Source organism: Rhodnius prolixus, unplaced genomic scaffold (assembly GCF_049639745.1).
Source record: "Rhodnius prolixus isolate KJV_2025 unplaced genomic scaffold, Rpr scaffold_4, whole genome shotgun sequence".
NCBI classification, from domain to species: domain Eukaryota; kingdom Metazoa; phylum Arthropoda; class Insecta; order Hemiptera; family Reduviidae; genus Rhodnius; species Rhodnius prolixus.
The window spans coordinates 41,800,784-41,814,522 of record NW_027411614.1 but is presented as its reverse complement, the minus strand read 5'-3'; the positions used below and the strand labels follow the sequence as shown (position 1 = coordinate 41,814,522).

Here is a 13,739-nt window from a genome sequence, read left to right as displayed (position 1 = left end):
TCGTAGCAAAAAATTTAGAAAAATTATCACCTCTAATTTAAATCTAACTTCAATATTTAATTTTATCAAATAAAACAATAAAACAAACTTTCCTTTTAAATAACCATTTTTTATAATAAATTTTGCAATAATAAAACAAAAAAAATCATAATAAAATAATTATAGCGGTTAATAAAATTATAAAAAATAATTCTATAAAATAAAAAGTTAAATTTATTTTATAAAAATCATTTATTACCCAATTTTATTGTTTCCTTCACAAAAGGAAATAATTTTAGTAAAAAAAGAAATGATATTAAAATTCATAGTAAAGTTATTAAAATAGAAATTTATTACTTAACGTTTTCAATTTTAGAAAATAACTATTAATACTTTGGTATTAATATTGCAATACTTTATTTTTCATAAATTGGTTGAGAAAAAAACTTTAGATAATCCAAAATCGGTCGTGAGAGGCAGAATCGCGCTTCTTTTGACAAGTTTCCGAATTGAGGTAATGTGGATATACGAACTGAATGTTAGTAGCGAATGGTATTTTAGGAATTTGCTCTTATGAATAGAAGTCCAACCCCAACAAGTGCAAAAATCGCTGCATGTTCAGTTAATACTGAGTATACTGTTTGCATGTTTCCAAGTAATTTAAATAAAATGTTTTCTGAAACGAGCTTCTCAAAAAATAAAAGATTTCAATTCTTTTAAATGTCAATTTTACTAACTAAATACATCATTATCTACCATTTACTTCCAAAGATCTTTTTTTTTTTTTTCAAGATAATTAATTCAAGACTCGTTCTTCAGAAGATCCCGTAAAAACGCTTTTAAAGAAATATGCCTGCTAAAGATTCCGTAAAATTTTGGGGTTAATAGGAATCACAGTTACAAAGAATGGTTTTTATAGTTTGTACCCCCAATTGTCTTAGAGCTTGAGTTGCATATAGTTACTTAAATTATATATAAATATAAAATATATATATCTACAACTTTATTTTCTAAATATTTTTACGTATTAATATTTTTTTTTTTACTGGAGCTCCGGAAATGCTAAGACTTGCTAGTAAACTGTCCAACCTACTAAGAAGGTGGATGACAGATTTGTTTAAGAAATGGCTATGCAGCCAAATCCACCTCAAGGTAAAGCAGCTATTTTGGAGGCTGTGCATTTATATTGTAAGTGATAGGCTTTATCTATGCGTCCGCTAAACTAAGATCACCAATCTCAGCTGATCTCCAAGGGTATCGAATAAATATGATTTGGGATACTATCAATAGGGATGCCAAGTTATCAGAAAATGTTTTAAACTTTGTGGTAATCTAAAAAATTCTTACTTTTAAGAAAAGAAAAGAAAAATCAATTAAAAAAGGAAGCAAGAAATTCTTGAATGGATATTTCAAGATTTGTTTTATTTCTGGAAAGAATTCCACCAGATTTGCCAGATGATAAAAACAGAATATTCGTTCCTTCTCTTTCGAATTTAAATTTTGTTTAAATTAACTAAAAGTTTGCAGTTTTTGGATCAATTTAACTGTATATAATATTTTATGAATCAAAGTATGTTCATTCATATTAGAACAATGTTTACATTATTGGCTGAAAGTAATTTGTGATAATCCAACAAATTATGAGAAATAAATTGTATGAATTATTTAAGTACCAGCTCAAAGGGAGGGGTATTCATTTGAGTAAATTGTTTATTAATCTAAATCAAATTTGAAAGCTGAGGGGTAATGTTTCTAAAAAACTAAAAGTAGCGATTTGAGTAATGTCGGAGGCCAAATTTAATCACTTTTAATAAAAATTAAGGATCATAACCTTATTTTTTTTCTTCGACAATGAAAAGGGACACAGACAGCCCTTTTGGTATCTAAAGATCTTGGAGGTTTTATACGTCGAGACAGTGTCCATGAGTGTGGTAACAGACTACTACTGTAGGCTAATGTAATGTAGCTCGCCAAATCTAAACAGTCGCACCTTGCGGAACCCATATTATTGTATAGGTTAGTTTATGTCTGCATTTTGTGGATCACAGTGACGCCGAAGTTGCTGGCCCACTTTCACCTCAGGGAATCTTCTTGATCAAATGAACTGCGCGGTGTTGAATTAGTTTCTTTGGATGAACATTCTATATTCATTTTTTGAGGATCGGAGATTATAAGGCACCTGGGATCTAGAAATTACCAATTTATGCTTGTACCTAACTAATGTAATCTTTCCATATTATTGTCTTAATAGATTGTGTAAGATTTTCCTTCCTCAGTTGCCGTTTCCTAGGCAACAACTCTGGCACTATACTCCTAATTAGAGTGTATTTTCTCTAAAAAAAGAAGGGGAAAAGTTGGATTTTTCTTGAAAAAGTAACGGTTAACTTTCTACAACTCATTTTTCGCTATTTAATTTTGGAGTTTGTTTGTATTAAAATAAAGCTCACCTCTAATCAAAGTACGAGTAGCTTAACTGGACGTCGTAGCCATCCATATTAACTTCTCTGAATAAACATACGAACAGCTGATAACACCACTGCCACCTAGATAAATCGAAATTTATATTTACTACAGGTGTTTACATACACTGCAATGGAAATTAAAAATTAGATTTTTTATTTTTTACTTTATAACAATTTACCAAAATAAAAAGTGTAAAAAACTATAAACAAAAAAAAACGCTTAATTGTGTAAGGTTAAGTAGTATTGTTGAATCTGGATGAAACCGGTTGAGCGCGTTTTAAAAAGACATCGGTCACGTAGCAGACACCGTTCATTCAAAAAGACCATCAACTTTGCAGCTACTGTTGTGAAGCGGTGGCGTTGTAAGACCGCTCGGAGATAAATACCACTCTCATCTAGTATTGTAAGCTTGAATCTTATTAACTACAAATAAACAGAATTGTTTCACGTTTGAATTGAAACAAAGTGGTCACGAAGTTTAAAAAAAATAAATATTTTGTAGTTTTGGTTACTTATAATTTATTACCATATCTAAATGCAATTTTTCTTGTAAGTGAAATGTACAGTACAGATAATTGTTACAGTTTAGAGCTAAGATTTACTCAAAGCATTCGTCAGCTTTGCTCTAATTCCAGGCCAGCTTAATGCTTAAAGCCTTATGATATTCGTCTGCAGCCTCCATTCACAAATTGAATTACCGAAAGATGCTACTAGCATAATCCACCGTTTCAGTGTCCGTTGACTTTTGCGTATTCTGGATCAGTATTACTATAACTCTTTATATCATAATTCAACCAATACTTGCTCAACTTAAAATAAGCACTATTAACACTAGAATATATTTGCCAACCAGTCGAATTTATTCAATCACTGTCAAAATTAGATCCTCGAGATTCAAGGAATTCAACAAAAAGCGTTATTGCTAGATCATCCTCAGTAATAAAGATTCTACTTGAAGGCTTGAAACTGACGACAATGAGCTGGTGAGAGGTCTGTAGAGTATGAGGGTAGGAGAGAACTTAGAACTTCAACTCGCTCAATTTTCGGTCGGTGATTTGGGAAACGCATGAGCGAACGTTGTCTTGCAATTGGATTGGGCCGCTTCTGTTGGTCAATGCTGGCTATTTATGGCGTAAGGCCTTGCATATATCGTCGAGATAATACATCTATAGTGGTTGTTTCACCAGCCAGGCAAAATTTATAACTACGATGACACTAGTTGCCGAAGAAACTTTCTAAAATCAATTTTTTTTTTCGTTTAATAGCCTTTCGAAAGTGTTCGAGGAATTCAGCTTCCAAAAGGTTCCAACTATGTCCAGAAAGTTTCCTATTGTCATCAGAATTCACTTTTCTTCACAAATCACTATTCAATCCCAAAAATGGATCGCTACTGTTGCTCAAACTCAGTGAAGAATACTCGTATACTTCCAAACGTGAACATTTTTGCAGATAGTTAAATCATGAGGCTAGACCCACTTGTGTAGTTTTTTCAATTTGCTTTAAACCCACCGCAAAAGCAGTCCACTTGTTCCACGATTCCCTAACCGTTTGAGATGGAGCAGCTTCCACGATGGTCCTTAAATAATCATCTTCGAATACTATAGGTCCACTATCTTCACTCCACTAGGCTACCTTCCAGGTTTTTGAACCAACGTTAGAAAGTGCTTTCACTAACATTATTGGTACCTCAACGTGGGACATGACAACGTTAGGTTATCAAATTGTTTAAACATTCATGAAACCTTCTTCGTGAATTTTTAGAGTGAAAAGCTGCGAGAAAACTGCCGCCATCAAATTTTGAGCCCTCCTTCAAATTATAAGAACAACGATCAATAAGAAAATCCGAGAATTGGAATAACAATGAGCGCCAGATGATTTAATTCGGACTAGTGCTAGCTCACACAGAAGAGTATATGTTCCATGTGAAGGTTATACCCTGCTGTTGTTACAATCAGGTGACTGCAATGGCGGCTTTTGCCACTGCCTTCTTAAATGAGTTTTGATGGTATGTTTATACATTCGACTATATATTTTAATTTTAAAGTTCAGTAGTTAATTGACTGTAAATAATTCTAATAAAGTCAATTACTAGACAGTCCGTAGTTTGTAACTATAGTATCGTATAACTTTCCAAAAGGATCGTACTCCTGTCCCGGAGCACGCTTCCGTATTAACCACTGATAAGAGCAGACAGGCCACGACTTGACCGCTCACCACGGCAAGCTAGATCCTTCTTTCATAACACATAAACTATTCGATTAAAGAATCGACAATTTCCATTTTTTAAGCAGCTGTAGGAAAATTTTCAAACCACGAAGAGTTAAGGTGGAATCACTAGACATTGGAAGAGAGATTTGAAAACCTATATTTTTTGGTCAAAACTCAATTTTGTAAAAATTGGCATAATTGCGATACTTTCTTTTAACTTAAACATAGCAATCAGAATTAGATTTATATCTAAAAAATATTTTATTAAAAGTAAAGAAATTCGAGCTAAGTTTCAGTAGATACAGCGAGTCCAGAGTCAATATATATCATAAAATTTTAAAAAAAGCATTCTTCAGTTTGTATTTACCCAATTAATTATTGTTTTAAGTGTGAATTTATCGATTATTATAATCATTATTATTATATCATTTACAATCGTTGTAATAATAGATGAAGAGCAAATATAACTAATTTCCGGTATGCTGGATATTTACTTCTTTGCCATCAAGAATTACAATCGATAAACAAATTACCAGTAGATAGATATAAGTTCAGAAATACCTAGTTGAACAGTAATAAATTGCAAGAGAACTATCTAAACTATTAGAGTGCGATTAGTTTGAATTGTATGGAATCTTTTTTTTGGCACACGCTGTTCTAAGGAGGCGACCCGATTGGTGGCCAGCAATATCGGTAATAGGGCCGAAGTGAAAACTCTTCAACTATTCGTTCCGCATTCCGTCAGCTCGCCCGACTTTATACATGAGTGTGTGTGTGTGTCGCATTGCCAATACACATGACTACTAGTCACCGACACAATGCTCCGCATTCAACCATACTCTTTATGTTCCATATTTTTGTCACTATTTTTTTCTTTTTTTTTTGTTCCATTCAAGATTTCTTTGTTATAGTAAACCGTAGCCATTAACAGCCATTCAAACAGGGATTTATTTATTTATTTCCAGCAGCCGAATAATCACGTGGCAATTGGCAGTCCATACTATAGCAGCGCTAAACAACCAGCCACCCGCTCCTGTCCGTTTCAGTTCTCTCCAACAATAAAGCCATTTCAGATAGGCTCCCGATATTTAAAACTGCTCTCCCTTGTCGCCTGCTCTTTCACAAGAAATCACAAGAAAAAGGACTGAGCCGGACAGCTGGTACGGAATAAGAATTTGGCCAAATAAAAGGATAACATAAAAGCCAACCTTCTAAGCCAACCAAGGAGCACTATTGAACTTGCGAATTTCAGCCACGTTATTTCATGGTTTTCAGCGAAATTTGTAGTCACGTCGGTCATCTACATTTTTGAAAGAATTATTATTAATTTAAGGTGGAGGAAATATGAACATAAGCATTGGATTTGAATGAAAAACATCATTAGTTGGTGTGTAAAAAATATTAAAAGTAAAGTAATCGCTTATTTTTTCAGACAGGACTTTAGTCTATTAAAGGGTCGTGGACGGGGATCGCACACGGCGATCTCGCTCAACCAAACCACGTTCCGTAACCAACCAACAGATTGCAGGGCAATTGTTCATCTTTATTATTTTTTAGTGACTGATTCATTATTCGAGAAGGAAGGAAGAATATTGACAATTTCATTCATAATTTCATTACTTTTTTTGCCACGTTTATGAGGTGTGGCTATTAAATAACGCGACTGATGCTGCTACAGAAGAACTATGCATGCGCCAAACCCTAACGACCGACAGCTGTGCAGTGAAAAGCCTTCTCTTTCGATTGCAGCTTCTCACGTGTTTGTAGAGATATCTGTCTGACCGGAACCGTCGTTTGTGTAAGAGGTGTTAGTTTCGTTTTGCCGAAAACATGGATACTACACATGTAGTAGAGCAAAGAATTATCGTGAAATTTCACATCAAAACTTGATAAAACCGCTACTGAAACTTATCTTTTATTAAAAGAAGTTTATGGCGATGAATGTTAATCACGTGCGCGAGTTTTTGAGTGGTTCAAGCATTTCCAAGATGGCCGAGAAGACGTCGGAGATGATGACCGCCCGGGTTGCCCTTCCACGTCCAAAACGGATGAAAATGTCGATTATAATTAATCAACATTACTATCGTGAGGTGCTTGCTCAACTCTGTGAAAGATTAAGGAAAAACGGCCCGATTTGTGAAAGAACAAGTCATGGGTTCTCCATCAAGACAACGCGCCGGCTCACACTGCATTGTCTGACTGTATACTAAACTATAAGCCTAGAAGAAGGCCTAGTCACTAGGTCGAAAGTTAGGCGAAAAAAATAAATAAATTATGATTGAATTAATTGGCAATAATGTTTTTTCCTCTTAGTAGTGGAAAAGGGAAGAATCGATAGAAAATGGATGGACGGGAGGCAAGAGGGTTAGTTTGGTTGGGCATGGATTGAGCAAGGAGCAAGCGTTGGGCAGAGAAATTGTGAACAAAAAAAAAATATATAGAAATTTGTAGATGAAATGGATGCTCTAAAAGTGGAATAATTCTTAGATTGTTCCCCCAGTGAATTCGTGAACGAAACAATCACGAATGGTCGCAGCCTTGCCTGCAAAAACGCCTTCTTCCCCAACATATGTGTCGTAGTAGCAGGCCTTATTTATTTTAAATATAAATTTTTTCTGTTATTTAGCATTATAAACCTAGAGGGCTTCGGATATTACACTTAGTCACTTAGCTCAGTTGTTAGTTTTAGTGGGCTCCCCTGCTAACTTGATCCCGCGTTTGAATATAGTTGTCGGCCCTTAGATCTTCTGTAAGCACCAGTATTTATCAATAAGAATTCTATTTCAGAAGCGAATTATCAACCAGAACTTCAATAGTTAGAGATAGTCGTAGTTAAGACCCGGCAACTCCTAGTTTCCTCTCTTATTGTCCCCCATTTCGACTATGGTTGTTTAGTGTATGGCGGTCTTTCTGGTGATATTGAAACTAAGCTCAAGCGCCTCCATGAACTGCTTCATAAGATTTATTTTCAGCATTTCCAGAGACTCCCGCATTTTGCACTGCTACGATGAGTTGAAGTCGCTTTTTCCTGTCTATCGCCGCCAGTATTTTTTGGTTTCTTTCCTTTTTCAAGTCATCCAGTCTCAAAGGCCATCCTATATTTTTCAACTCCTTAAGTTTAAATCCTCGATACATTCCCGTAATACTAGATCTCGTTTCTCTGATCTCTATATTCCCTCACACCATACTTCATCCTTTGACAAATCCTTCCTTATACGTGCGGTAGCATTCTCTCTGGAACTCCTTGCCATCATCTGTCCGCCATGCTCCTACCCTTTCTATCATTAAATCCCGCCTATTCAGTTATCTCCTTTCTATTCAGCTTCCTCCGAAATTCTAATTGTTTTAATTTATTCCCTTAATTTCTGCAGTTATTTTTATTTTCACTTTTTGTAAATACTTTCGTATATTTTCTGTTTAATCACAGGCCAAACTATTAAGGCCTCTATTTGTACCTGTATTTATTCTTAGGGGACAATTGTCCCAGAATAATAAATTTCTATTCTATTCTATGCTGCTGCTTCACTTGGTGTCATGTAAGCTTGGAGTCCGGCCCATCTGAACAACGACTGGAAAGCTGATAAGCTGTTAGTATGGTTTGTTTCCATTCCAGTAAGAAAGACAGCCCAGCTTGGGGGGAAAACTGGATGCTTACTTTTTCCGATAGACATTAAAAAAAAAGTTTAAGCGATAATGATTTCCTTTGAAGTTAACACGGTTTTCCTACAAGAAAAACCAAAATCTAGCTTCACTAGAATTACCCGATTTTCCCTAGGAATTACCTTTTATTTTAATATTATTATTCCCTTAAAGCGGCAGAAAATAAAATCATTTTTATAAAAAAAAAATTACGATTTTCTTTTTTTTACAAAATATATGTGCAGATCTAGCTCTTTCTTTTTTTTTATGATTTCCGGCGGTAGAGATATTACTGGAGATGTCGGTCATTACGGATTTGTAGAGCGTAAAGAGGTGTCATCTTTGTTTTACATGTAAATTGTAGTTTCGTATCTTAGATAGATGTTGTTCTTTTATTTTTTACTTTACTGCTCGTTCTTGGCCCAAGATTTCAGCATATTTTTTTTTATAGTTTATTCACCAGTATCTGAAGATTTTTCAGTAATGCTTTACGTTACGACTTCATTGCTTTGATTGCTCCTTATTAATATCTTGAGGGTTTTGTACCGTTTGGGTGTAGGACAAGCCAGTTAAGTTTGTAGGAGGGAAGAGTACTCTTCAAAAAGAAGTACCGATTATATGGTCACCAAATCCAATATTTGGAAAAAAAAAAATTGTCTACAAATTGCTCTGCAAAATAAGTAAAGAGAAAGTGCGGAAAGACAAGAATACTTAACAATGAACTTAAGAAAGCTTAAAGTTAAATAGATGCCGCCAATTATATCTCAAGTCTGGACTTACGACGTAAATAAGAGTATTTTAAATACGTTCGGTAACTCTAAGACTATTATTGCTTATTGGTTGGATCATAAAAGGGATCCTTCCCTACGCCCTCTTAAGAAATTTATAGCAGCTGTGAGATTGCTCGTCTGAGTGCGTCGGTTGCGAATCAGAAGTTTGTTTGTGGGTAAACTTAATCGAAGTGTGTGTGTGTATAAAAGTGTTAATAGGGTTACCCTAGTCATTGCGTCGTTAAACTGGGATATCCCTAGGGATGGAGAAGATCCAAGAAGTCCAGCACCAGAAAGGCTAGGATACACTTTCAATTAGTACATGTACCGCCGAAGCGGGTAGGGTGCCACTGTAGCCGAGCGGTTAGAGTCGAGACCTGCGAAGCTAATATGTATTGTGGTACTGGGTTCGATTCCCGGTCTTAGGCCTTGGATTTTATTTAATGGTTAATAAAAGAAATTTACAGTAAAGTATGTTTGCTAGTCGCCTCCGTCCACGACACCTAGTAAATGGTAGTTGGCCGTTAAGCTCCGCCTGAAAAAATAGGCGATTACTTTACTTTACTTTCAATTAGGATGATGCTAACAACCCAATATTCCTAATGTTTTACAGTGATAATGTGCATAAAAAGAATTCTGAATTATCGTGCCAAAAATTCTTAGCACCGTTCTGAAGCAGACTGGAGTAGCTTAAAAAGCTAAAGTTCTACAGAAACCCATCAATGGTGATTATCGTCTGAGAGTTATCTTCTTAACATCACCTATCTTGCCAGCATACTGTCTAGTTATCTGCAAGATATTTTTAAACAAGATGCACTGCTAGACGAGTGCGCAATAATGCAATTCACATAAGAATTTTAATTAATAAAATCACTCTAGATGTTTTCTTATTTGTTTTTGTTTCTTTTTAAGATGAGCAGTGCAATAAATGTAAAGGAAATTCTTATATTTATTTTATTTAAATTTATCTCTTCTACGTTTATTTTATTCTTAAAGTAAAACGTCTGCTTGAGATAATTTATTCGTCTGCTTGCGCCAGCAAGTCTCACCACTGCGGATGCTGTTTAAAGGTAAACAAAGAAAAGCGCGCAACTTAGTTCAATTTCTTTTTGTGTTAAAGCGGCGTGGAAACAATTAAAATTGCATTATTTTTTTAGAATAATGAATGGTGGGAAAATTAATATTTTCGTTGAACTAAACCATTTGCAGCTGCTGGTATTCTAGAAGGGGGAGCAATTATATTTCTGAGTTTTATTAAGGTGCACCATGTATACCAAGGGTGGTGATGCAATCAAAATTGAACTGACTATCAGAATCAATTCGGCTAGTGTTTAAGAGTGAACTGTATTGTTGCAGGGAGTACAGCAGCGGAGGCTCGCCTTTATACAGAACTACCCCTCCATCGAACAGCTACCTCACCTACCTCCAGTCGGAAGATCTCATACCTGTCAGCCAGGCACTTCCCTCGCAACACCAACAGCTGGACCCCTGGTCCCAGGAGATGGGTCGCCATCATGCCGCGGTAGTAGCGGCCGCTGCTGCAGCTGCTGGCAGTTCGCCGCTACATCTCCCATTGCAGCTATGCCAGCCGGGCAGTCTGCCGCCCGGCGGCGGGGGTGGAGGGGGCGGTGGAGGGCCGCACGACAAGAAGACAGGACAGCCCAAGGAGCAGAGGATCCGGCGGCCCATGAACGCTTTCATGGTCTGGGCCAAAGTGGAGCGCAAGAAGTTGGCCGACGAAAACCCAGATCTTCATAATGCCGATCTGTCCAAAATGTTAGGTGAGTGTTTTGCTCTTTTTTCCTCTATTCTATATTTCTGCATGAATATTTAAAACGTTAGAAGTGTAAAGTCTACAATTCTCACTTCAAACTAAGAAAAACTAAAATATTGTATAACTTTTTTATAAAAACGTAACTCCTACAACAGTATTTCTGACCTTTATTGCGTCACAAGAACAATTGTTCTTGTTCATTGTGTATGAATGAATGAAATGAACAACCTAGAGTTTCGACTATTTAAATTAGCATTCAACTGTGCTGCAAATTATCAAATATGAAATGATTTAATTTTTGGGTTTATTACATTTTTGAATCTAATCAATAAAAACAGCCTCAAATATTATTCTCCTATGCGATTGAATAGAATACAGCAAAAAATGACCCAAAAAAAATTCAACTCTTAATATCTTCTCAATTTTTGGATGTGAACACAAAACAACTGTAGCTTATAACTGAGGAAAGTGCAGTTTATAAGTGAACAAAATATTATACCAATATTCTGTCGTTTACTGATTGAGCTATAGGGGCGTAGATTTACAGCAAACCATAACCCAAAAAATTTTCAACTCTCAATATCTTCTCAATTTTTGGATGTGTACACAAACAGAGAATAAAGAGTATCTATATGTTCCCGGAAATATCGGTCACTCATGTAAAAAGTTGAAACTTAGTGTTGGAGCGATGTCCAGCTTCCAGGAATTCCAGAAAAGCAATTCTCCTTCTTGTAAAGGAAGAAGAATCTATTACCCAACAACAAGTGCAGTGATGTCATCTGAAGCTAAAGAGGTAGTCGAGAGCCGTGGAACCTCTTCATTATATCTAATAGAATTTTTGCAAATGCGAACTATTGACATAAATATAGCTTTGAGGATAGTGATTTACGAGTATAGCTAAAAACTAAGGACAAATATTTTGGTTGAAGAAGCAATAAAGTAAACATTATACCAGGCAGATAGACAGGGAGAAGAGTATTTGCCTTTGTGTTGGTGAGTGAAGTACAAATTGAAGTAAAAAAAACTCCTGAATTGGAAAGCTGGGAACAAAAGCAAGACAAGTGAAGAGAGTGCAGTAAGATGACGTACATCTGTCGCCTGTCACAGAGCTCTCACTGCGTCCTTGTGACGTCCACTTTTTGCTCCTGTTACCTCTCCTGTCCAAACAATGCACTCTCCAGCGTCCAAACTCTGACTTTAATGTTTCTTAATTAGCTCCTGTATATTATAAGGCTAACCAGTAAAAAAGAAATACCAAAATGACGATAAATCTGTTACACCTTAAACTATCAGCGATAACGACATTATACTATTTTATCAATAGTGTTGCTCCTTACTCGAGTTGCTTAGAGTTACTGTATTTGCACCAAATAGTAGACTCTTGTAACTGACCTCAAATGCGTTTTGTGGGGGTGATAGGGGAGCCAGTGGATGTAACTAGAGGTTATGTTGGTGGAAAGAGGATATGAAGGTTTGTAAGAAAGGTTAAGAGATTCGTGGATACCAAGCAAACCTGATTCTCTGAATAAGTGTGCAACGAATAGTTAGAATAAACTTCCAAGTGATCTGAGCTGGAATATACTGAATGTGGAACACACTTGTTGCAGACGCGAGCAGTCGTGGATGATAATGAAATGGTCATCAGAGAACAAGCAGAAGATGTCTACTTTAAAATAAGCGACTACGCTTACCAAGCAAAAAGAGCTAAACCAGGAAGAGGCGGTCAAGTGACTATTTCATTGCTCTGGATAGCCCATCTCAGGTGTCAATACTTGGCTGGTTAATGAGTACTAGGAATAATCTAAGAAGACGTTTTCCTTAGAATGTAATAGCTCCTGAAGTTCCTGTTTGGAGGATTTCAGTTCTATTCCTAACTAAATAACGACCTAGAAAACTGGATTTTCAAGTCGTTTGGAGGAAGAAATAAGTTTAAATCCTCAGGATCTTTCCAAATCCTAGGATTTCTTTGGAAAAGTCTTGCAAAACTTGCTTTTAAAAATCTCTCCATCTTCCAAGCAGAAGTAGAACCTTTTCAGTGGTTCCCCAATCGCCTTCGACATCGGCTTTAAGGTGCTACTTATTTCTATCAAACGAAAGCCTTTTTCGCTACATCGTTTAGCCCTATATTCTTGAATATTTCAAGGCCAGCTTTCTTGAAAGCATTTCGTGACAGATTCCAGTTTGACCATCGATTTGCTCGGGTTTTTCAAGATATCACACGCACAAACACAGTGCTGGAGTTACTGAAGAGAGCTCCTCTAAAAAAGGCTTCTCCAGAATAACTTAGATGTTATTAGGGAGGATGCTTTTTGGCAGCACTTCACTTTTAATCATTGCACAAGAAGGCGTGATGAAAGCTAGTAAACTAAATTATGATTACTTTAGTTAAAGGACCTAACATAATTTAAGGGTCATTATCTGTTTTCATCATTGTAAGTACCAATTTAGAATCATGGACAAGAGTACTAGCTATTTTTTCCCCTAATTCTCCATCAGTCTAGAGACGAAAATTTAAGCTCCAGAAAGTATACCCATTGTGCTGGAGAATGAACGTGAACTTGAAAATTTATGAGCGATTAATGAGCATCAGCTGATCGCTAGACGTAAACAATGCGAGAGAACTGAATTGTGTTGCACTATCATTGTTATTATGTGAGAAAGGTTAACTTTACGTTGTATTGATTTTGATAAACATAACATACTGTTCCCTACCGAGGAAATGCAAAATCTAATTTATGTACGCTTAGTTTTTCTCCTTCCGCAAAGCATTAAGTTCTAACTCAAGGATTTTTTTTTAAAAAACTACGTATTTTTACTAAATATTAGAAGACTTGAATGTGAATATAATAGAAAAAGACGTATTGAGAACAGATTCATGCTGCTGTTCCAGAATATTAATAATTGTC

At 35.9% G+C, this 13,739-nt stretch overlaps 1 protein-coding gene and 1 long non-coding RNA gene across 2 annotated transcripts in view; one reads left to right on the top strand and one right to left on the bottom strand.

Annotated features, from left to right (window-relative positions):
- Positions 1-13,739, bottom strand: part of LOC141455333 (uncharacterized) — a 145,723-nt gene that overhangs the window by 25,496 nt on the left and 106,488 nt on the right. The window contains exon 4 of the long non-coding RNA XR_012459208.1: positions 2,427-2,522. This is a non-coding gene — a long non-coding RNA (uncharacterized lncRNA). The remainder of the gene's footprint in view (positions 1-2,426; positions 2,523-13,739) is intronic.
- The window catches only part of Sox15 (Sox box 15 transcription factor), a 109,964-nt gene that overhangs the window by 1,808 nt on the left and 94,417 nt on the right, over positions 1-13,739 (top strand). Inside the window, exon 2 of the mRNA XM_074130283.1 lies at positions 10,416-10,840. Within this exon, the coding sequence (XP_073986384.1) occupies positions 10,416-10,840 (425 nt within the window). The remainder of the gene's footprint in view (positions 1-10,415; positions 10,841-13,739) is intronic.